Raw genomic sequence first — 9,521 nt, forward strand, 5'->3', positions numbered from 1 at the left:
CCAGCATTCCATGTTCAACTTTTGATTTAATTGTTTCTGTAAAAAATATTTTCGATGCATCACTAGTCTCAAGTAGTAGTCGACCGATATATCGCCGAGGCCGATATATCGGCCGATATTTGGAATTTTTTAGATATCGGCATCGGCCGATAAATCTTTCCGTTTGGCCGATATATTTCAAAACAGTTTGTGACTGTGCATTGGCACTTTTTTCCACTGACGCGAACAGAGCGAGCGTGAATGAACTGAATACACTCGCTCCGCCCAGCACCGTAAGACAAGCCACTCAGAAGTGAAGCAGACATCTGACAGACTCAGTAAATGACCATTCGCATTCGCTTTCTAACCTGACGCTATATTGTGTTACACACAAAAACACTCCGGCGTGCAGCAGAGTCTATTCAAACAGTAGCAGCGGTAGCTCCAGTGGGGGTCACAGATGTGATTTAAACGAATTCAAACAAAACTGAAAACATTTTACCTCACAAACAGTGAAAAATCCTGTGACTGGCTGTTCCTCAGATACGCGCGTTGTTCTCGGGTTACATTTAAACTAGACGCTGTTTTCCAACGGACTCGCGTGCACGGAAAAGCTGGGTCGCGAGCATTACAGATCAGTTGGCCGCGTGAGGTGGATGAGAGGAGAACACTATGTAATAATATTACGTTTGAAAATAAATCCTTGAAAATGTTATTCACTATCTACTGTATTTATTTATCCATGATTGGCGTAATATCATTTGTAGTATACATTTTCATATGTTCATGTATGTCATGCAAATACATGTGATGGCTTGCAACGTTTTAAAGAAACAAACAAGCAAAACTAAATACATACATCTTTAATTTTTAAATATACGTGAAGTAAAACAACCTGTTTAAAGTAAATAGTGTAAATAAACTGTGAGATTTATATTTAACTATGTAGCCTATTGTACATAAAATGTATACTGTAATTGCACATACTATTTTGTCATTAATTTATGAATATTGTTTAGATTGGTTTATTAATGATAAATGTTATTTGTAACCTGCAGTGAGCAGCAGTAATTATTTATGTGACTGAAAAAATTACTGTAAATATTAAAGCAGACAAGAAGCTGCACTAAAACTTTATTTATTGAAGTGTTACCTTACCTTTTTGCAAAAAGAATTTTGCATAAATAGTATGTACAATAAATGTTCATTTAGTTTCACCAATATTCTTTATGTCTCTCATTTACTGTATTCACATGTATTGTATCGGCCTCATATCGGCCAATCGGCCAGATTGCTTTTTCAATATCGGCATCGGCATTGGCCATTAAAAATCCCATATCGGTCGACCACTAGTCTCAAGCTTTCAGGTTTATGTTTGGTTTGCCCTGTCTGTCTGTATTCACTAGTTAGTTTCCTTTATTACTGATCATGTAATGAAGCTGTTTCAGTCTCTGTTGATTAACTTCCCCAGTGTATTTAAAGTGTGCGTAAAGGCAATGCAGAGATTTGTTTCTAAACACATTATAAATATTAGAAATGTATTGCTGAAAACATGTTACAAAGACTCCATTTACCATGAGTTTTTTTTTTTTTTAACCATTTTTGCGTTCATGTTTTGGGCGGGCCTAAAATCATGGCTCGATGATGCACTGGAGCTACTGAGCATGGCCCCTCCCCTAACACTATAATAACTACAGTGCATTAGCATCAGTGGTTTGTCTGCTCCATTAGTTACTGCAGCCTACAATTTGTTAGCTAGCTATGCCTTCATCACATAAGTGCATATTACCTGATTGCAAGTAGGCTTGGTTTCATCGCCGACAACGGACACGCCCCCAGCGTTTGGGAGCAGAATACTGTTTCAAAGATTTTGATAACTTATTTTATTTACGTGCCTTTTTTTTTTTTTTGTCATTCAAATTTTTCTGGGTGGTTAATAACACATTTTTCTGTGGTGTGACAAACTCAGAACACACATTTAATATTACACAGACTTTAAGTCCTGAGTTTGGTTCTGTTCTTCATCCGATCTTATCTTAGTTTATACAAGATGATTTAGCCCAGAACTAGAACCGACTAGATAGTCTAGACCAGTGGTTCCCAAACCTGTCCTGCCGGCACCCCAACACTGCACATTTTCTTTGTCTCCCTAATCAAACACACCTGATTCAACTCATCAGCTCATTAACCCATGTGATAATGAGCTGATGAGTTGAATCAGGTGTGTTTGATTAGGGAGACAAAGAAAATGTGCAGTGTTGGGGTGCCGGCAGGACAGGTTTGGGAACCACTGGTCTAGACTGATTAAAAAAAAAGAAAGGTAGCTTTAATTGTTATCAAAAAATCTTTCTGCACTGGGAACGTCCAATATTGCATACAGCACAATTTCGATGGAAAAGCTGTATTAGTGTTTGTTGTATCAGAACAACTCAAATGTTGTCCAAAGTGTATTTTTCATTAACATGGGTTTAGGATCTTTTCATATTTGTTAAAATGACAGATCTCAGGGGAAGCGGAATTGGTTCATTACTGTTTTGTCAATAAAATAAACATGCAGAGATGCATGCAATAAAATATATATATATTTCAAAATATTGTCATATTTTAGTTCACAATACTATCTATATTCTTACTAGGGCTGCACGATATTGGAAAACAAATTACATTGCGATATTTTTTTCCCAACGATATATATTGCGAGCCATCAATCCAGGTTAAAGCCACAGTATGGAATTTTTCTCCACTAGGGGTCGCTAACCTCTTTACAATAACAAAGGCGTAGTTTGATGACGCAACACATGCTAAGAATAATGGATGTTGTCGTCAACGTCAAGCCGACCGATCTAATAATGTTTATGGATGACTGAATACATCGATGCTTTTATCATGACTGTGATATGAAGCAGTTCGGGATTGCTAAGAGACAGCTATCAGCTCCAAACGCGACGCGAGCTCCCGCGGATATAAAAGGAATGGACATTTCATTCTACCAAACTACACGCAAGAGCAGAATTACAACTCACAGGTCAGTTTATTAGACAAATTAAACTTGTGAGGTAACGAAGCGCTGTTTTATTGGTCTAACATTACACTATCACACTAAACTGCATTTGAATGTGTTGAAATGTATGTGTTAGTTTTTCTGTTGGAGACTAGCAGTAAACTAGATCAACATTAGAATAACATACAGATCATATTCTAACATTTTATCATTGTTGAACTATAAAACATTGATTAGTTTTATGTAAATGTGCTCACCAGTTTAATAAAGTACATGTAGGAGCGGTCGAAGTCTCGGACGTGGAGCTCTTGTTTATATACTGTCTATGGGAGCTCTCGGCATCTCGAAAACACTGTACTGATATTGATTCTCGTTTTAGTTCTCCTTTTTTATCCAAAGTCTGCTTGCCATGGTCCGTAATGTTTGAATGAAACAACAACAGCGTGCAAATAGACATTGCGAACTCCACAGTTGTCTGCGTCTGTCGCTTTGGTTAATCAGAGGGCTCTGCTCATAGCTCTAGTTACCATGGCAGTACGAGCGGAAATCATAGGCGGAAACCAGGGACAACGCAGATATGACGCCATTGACTGCGACAAACCGGAAATAAAGAAACGTGCCGTGTCTAAAAATTAAATTAAAATTTCTCCTGGTTTGAAAGTTGTTGGAAACAGTCAGGATAATGTAAGTACACAACTAAAAAAAATATTTAGCATAGATATAGTGATTTTTGCTAATTTTAAAGCAAAAAAGTTACATATTGTGCCTTTAAAGTCAATAATTACCATTCCATGATATTAATAATTTCACTAATAAGCAAGCTTCATTACAAGTGACAAAAAGGCCACTTAGGCCACCAAAATCTCTCTCTCTCTCTCTCTCTCTCTCTCTCTCTCTCTCTCTCTATGTTTTCGGTGCTGATGCAGTGACGCGTTCATGTAGAGTTAAATAAAAATTGCTGATAACTTCTGGATTTGAAATAAAAAAAAATAGTGAGTATGTGTGTTTCTAGTACAGCCGCGGATCAGTTAACCTACAAACTGCAAACGCAGTAGGCTATATGTGAAAGCACTATAGCGCGTGCTGCTCCTGCAATATTGTAGTTCCAGGAAATTGGATAATGAAACACTGATTAAAATTAAGATACAACTAATACAAAACGAAATTCGCTTTAACGAAAGGCTTTGTGCTTTCTGTTTGAGGTCTCTGTGAAAGTTTTAAAGCAGTCTGTGCCGCTTTCATAACGGTCGCATTTATTTCCTCATAAATGCGAACACGAAAAATAAAACGCACTTTAAAAAAGACAACCATCCACAACTTTATAACACTCCAGAAAAGTACCTCTTTTTGGTCAACATCCTCCTTTTTGTAGACTAAATAGTCCCAAATAGTTGATTTTGACTGATTTTGACTCGTGTTTACTGTGTGCTACCGTTCTCTTAATACACTGTGGGTGCTACTACCCTTCACATCGCATGTTCCGGCGATGTGACTATCGCTCATTCGCACATCGCGATATCGATGTTAAAACAGAATATCGTTCAGCCCTAATTCTTACTGAATGCCAAGAATCAGTGTTTTTAATTTAATTGTCCTCTTTTAAGTTAAGCTATTCTAAGAATGTTATTACGCAAAAATCCAATCAAATACAGATGCAAGCAGATCAAGTTAATGCAAGATTGCTATATGCAATATTATATTGTCCCTGATGATTTCCACCCCTACCATATACAGTAATTAAAGTATTTTTTCAGATTTATTGAGGGTTCAGTTTTTTCACCAGCTGCATTTTAAAAAGAAGTGGTGCCAGATTTGTTCTGGGATTAAGAACCGTAGTACATGTGTACTTTTTTAAGTGAGAGATGGTGTTGTACAAGTAGATATAGAATCATGAAGAACCGAAGATTGACACAGGCAGGAAGAGATGGAATGAAAGAGGCCCCATAGCAAATTGCCTGTCTGAGATTGCCAGTATGAAAAGCTTGTGGTCCCAGTGTCCATCTGCTTCCTGTAATGAATTCACAAGCACTTCGAACAATAGGGACAATAAACGAGCCGAACGGGCTGTGGGGGATGGAGGAGAGAATGGAAAGAGGGAAAGGGTAGAGGAGGAGGGGAAATGTGCGAAGGAGAAGGGCACAGGAGAGAAAGAGGCAGGCAGAGACTGCCTCCTGATTGGCTGGAAGCGTGGTCGATGGATAGGCACGCTGACCAGTATGTAATCATAGATGTGCTTCACCAGCTTCAGGTAGCAGCCAGCAGCTCTGTTTTCAAATGACTCCAGGGGATCTCTGTATTCAATTTACAACTGGAAAACATTAAGAGTTCTTTGCTCAATTAGTGTGCATCTGATCCCACACGATAACTGCGAATTATGCTTGTGGATTTTGTTTTATAAATGTGCAGAGATCTGCACGAGGCAATTTGATCGGGTTTCATTTTTGCCATTGTGTGAAATTCCAGTCCATAATTTCTTAAGGCAAATCTGCCGTTCAGGCTGTTATAAATGGCTCATCTCAGCATGAAGCTTTTCTTCTAACTGTCTATCTTTAACCCAAATCCTTGGGTGAGTTACAGTAACTCTGCCTAGAGCTGCTCAGTGTGTGAGCCTGATGTTAATCCTGTTCTTTTCTCCTGAGCATTGTGTGTAAACTTCTCAAAGAGCCTGCCCCAGATGGCTCTCCTGTGAAGAGTTTACACAGGAAATCATTCTGAGGCTGAGGCTGACAAAAAGGACTTGATGTTGCTGGTAGTCTTAGTCACTGCAGCATATAGCTTTTGCAAATGTTTTTGTGCAGTAATCTGATGCACAGCACCACAGAGCTACTCTGGATGTCTTTTACAGTTTTAGACATTCCTTTTTTGCATTTTGCCCAAGCAGCAACCTTCCTGTCTCTCTCTTGAAATCAACACGGAAGTGACTTAAACTGCAATTCATCGACTGGCCGCTAGAGACAGGCTGCAAAAGAGAGTCGATCCCATATACCCCCCCATGTTAAAATGCCCAACTTAACAGCAAAAAAAAAGGTGTTTACAATCTGGTGCAAAAAGTGGTTTTGGTCTGTAGCCTATAGCTAATTTTGCCCTTCATGACAACTGTGAGGGGAGTGAATTTTTTTATAACTCGTCTGTTTAAATTATATTAAGCCTTAAAATTCTGCATAGTTAAGGACGTGGTCACTTGAGTGACAGGTGGATTGCCACTGCTGTCAACACTAGCCATTTGTCTACTGTCTGTTAGCCGTCACCTCAGCTAATCCCCTCTTTGCCCATTTTCGTTTATCCGGGAGTGACGCAAGATGGCGACGGCCGGCTCCGCCCACTTGGGGCTTCAAAAATGCTCTTCAGAAACCTACGAGTGACGTCAGGGACACTGTCCATTTTTTTTATTATTTTTTTTTTACAGTCTATAATTTTGCCATATCTTTAAGGTTCAATGGCCTTTAGTGATTTGTGGTCAGAGGTCAAGAATTACACTTCCTCGCTTCCTCGTCAGCATTCATTGTAAACAGTATTGAGGAGATCATCTGTCTGAATGTGTGCAATCCAGTGGCAGATGTTTATTTATTTAGTTATTTATTTAGTTCGTTTTTTTATATCATACAGTATTTAAAATTTTTGTTATTTAGTCTTAAACATATATTTAACATCTTCATGGATTTGGTCTCACCCCACTGATCTACATAAATGACTGGATTGCTCATTGACTTATAGCCAAAACATTGACCTCAAATCACCCTATTTGCAGCGTATAAGTCACACGTGGATAGTTTTTATGTATGTACATTAATTGATATATAAAACGTTTTCTGTAATGTTTATGATCTTTTCATAGATTTCATAGAATCTTTTTAAATAGATTTCTTCTTGTACGTAAATATGCAGGAAATATTAAGAATGAACATATCTAGGATTATTAGCAGAAATTGATTTGAATATACATTAAATATAACATTAAAAATAATTCCCAACTACTAAATTGCACTATATTAGCCTATATTAAAAAGGTTAACCATTCATCATCTTGCTCAGTGCGACAAAATGCTTGGAAATTAAGCTCCATGTCTTTAAATCCATACTCAGTCAATGTAATTTTGTGAAGCATACATTTCCTGATGTCTTTTTGTTGAACAACATCTACTTCAGACTGCATGAACCGAGTGATATTTGTATATATTGTTGAACTAAGTATTAATTTAACCAACATTTAAGTCATTATCTTTACTGCTTCGAAATACATGATGTTAACGAAAACACTGTTGACGAAAACACTGTTGAATCATTCACTCTTACTGTATGAATAAAGCAGTATTATACTCTTTACATAATTGCATAACCAGTGAATAACTGTACATGGCGTATTAAGTTATGCACATGCCTTAGAAAGCATAAATCTGCTAAATTGAATGCTGAGGTGTCTCATCCATCAGCTGATCTGATATTTGCAATTGTAATGAAGATGAAAGTAACTTTTAATAAGCAGGGGAATTTTCAGTTTTTAAACAAATAACCAATCAATGTTTAGGATGTTTGTGTTTTTAGAATGTATAGCGAGACTTGTTAGGTAATGTTTTCTCATTAAAATCAGATGATCTCCTATTAATTCAATAGAATGTAAGGGAATTATAGGGCATACCAATATAGCAGCGCAATGGCTTCACTTTTTTTGATGTCATGAGAAACCCAGTCATTTATATAGATGAGTGTCTCATCCTAAAATAAAACATACCATAAATTAACTCTCCTTCATGTCACTACAAACCTGTACAACTTTCTTTCTTCTGTGGAGCAGTAAAATAAAAATTACTCATGTCTTTCCTTTTTTTACAGTCTATGTTTGTGATACATGGATGTGCACTGTGTTATAATGCATTGCTATAGACGACGGTCATTATAAGCAAGGAATTGCCACAGAATAGAATCTTGCTTAAAAAAGTGCATAGGGCTGCTTGTTTTATTTGTTGATTGTTGTTATTTTTGAACACTTTCATCTCGTTTTAACAAAACCATGAGAATATTGATAATCACGATAATTTTGGTCATTTTATAATTTTATAATCGTGATATGAAATTTTCAAACCGTCCCATCCCTAATGTATTACCATGGAAATAGTAAAAGCTTTTTAAAACCTTTTTAAAACCTTTTTTATCCTTTTTTGTGATATAAACTTAAAATTTAAAACATAACTGGTAAGACATGTATTTGATTTTATAGCAATTTTAGAGTCAAACTTTTTTTATAAAATATATATTTTTTGCTTTACAATAAACTTAAACTTCTTTAACTTTTGTACGCTTTCATTTTTTGAAGTGCCTTTTCTGCAATAATCTCCTGAGTGTCTTCTTTAAAAAAGACCAACCTCAGGCCTTTATTTCAAAGCGTTCATGAATTACAACCATTTAATTACAACCATTGATCTATGCTCAAAAAGGGGGAGACAGTTAACAGGTTTATACATTACCACTTGTTTTATCACTTCATTTATCTCAATTTAAACTTCGTCTTTATACTTCCTCATCTCTTGCAGTGCCAGACTCCGTTAAACCCAATCCCAGCATCCCTTCAAGTCCCATTCTGACCCTGAACCTGCCTGTACCCTCTGCCTCCACCACCAGCAATGGCAAGCGTAACCCTAGTAATGCCCTACAACAGCAGTTACCTCCATTGCAGCAGTCCAGTCCCCGATATGTGCACAAAGAGGTTCCTCCACGCTTCCGACAGCAGGAGCAGAGGCAGCTATTGAAGAGGGGTCAACCTTTACCTACAGCTGCTCTGAACCCGACCTCTGCTTGCAATCAGACCGGGGTCATCTCCCCTCCTGGGACGCCCACCAGCAAACGGCACACGGGTGAGAATCATGTTTTGTTTTTGATGGAAAGACTAAGATATTTATTTTGACTGGCTTTTAACTTGACCAGCAACAGGTACGGTTAGAGATACATTGTGGTGTTTTTTTGTCATTGGTTGTCTTACTAGATAGAAATTTCTTCTTCCTCATGGCCCAGCTGGAACGTAGAAGTCCACAGGGACTATGATTTAAATGGCTGGGGATTGTGTCTCCCACCCTTCTATGCCTTAACAAAGCCTGGCATTGACCTCTTAAGTGTCTTTATGAGCCTGAGGTCATGGGAGCGGCAAGGTTGTGGGACTCTGTCTCTAGTGTTTTTTTCCAATTATTGTTTACTAACCCCCTTTCTCTATACCCCTCTGGTTGATGCTTGAGAGTGTTTGCAATTCACTCCAATCTGGTTTAATGGCAGGTGGAAGAGCAGTGCTTGAGCAGAAGGGACTCAGCATCCCTGGGAACATGGGCTCACCAGCTGTTTAATGGCTCCTAATGGCTTTGTCAACTCGTGGATCATTATTGTCCTCACTGTTTCATATAGATTTGATTTTCTGCTTATAAATATTTTAGAAATGTGTTTCTGGGATTCTAATGCCATTAAAAATCTAGTTTAAGCAGAGAACAAGGTTTATTTGTTTGAAATTTGTCTTTTTAAACAGGAAAAAAAAGATTTAATATTCGGTTGTATCTCTTAA

At 37.5% G+C, this 9,521-nt stretch overlaps 1 protein-coding gene across 2 annotated transcripts in view; it reads left to right on the top strand.

Moving 5' to 3' along the window:
* Window positions 1-9,521, top strand: part of tnrc6c2 (trinucleotide repeat containing adaptor 6C2) — an 82,465-nt gene that overhangs the window by 33,627 nt on the left and 39,317 nt on the right. For both annotated transcript variants that reach the window (XM_081380833.1, XM_081380834.1), the window contains exon 4: window positions 8,509-8,829. In XM_081380833.1, coding sequence (XP_081236959.1) covers window positions 8,509-8,829 — 321 coding nt within the window. The remainder of the gene's footprint in view (window positions 1-8,508; window positions 8,830-9,521) is intronic.

Source organism: Scardinius erythrophthalmus, assembly GCF_964197995.2.
Source record: "Scardinius erythrophthalmus genome assembly, chromosome: 12".
Classification (NCBI taxonomy): Eukaryota; Metazoa; Chordata; class Actinopteri; order Cypriniformes; family Leuciscidae; genus Scardinius; species Scardinius erythrophthalmus.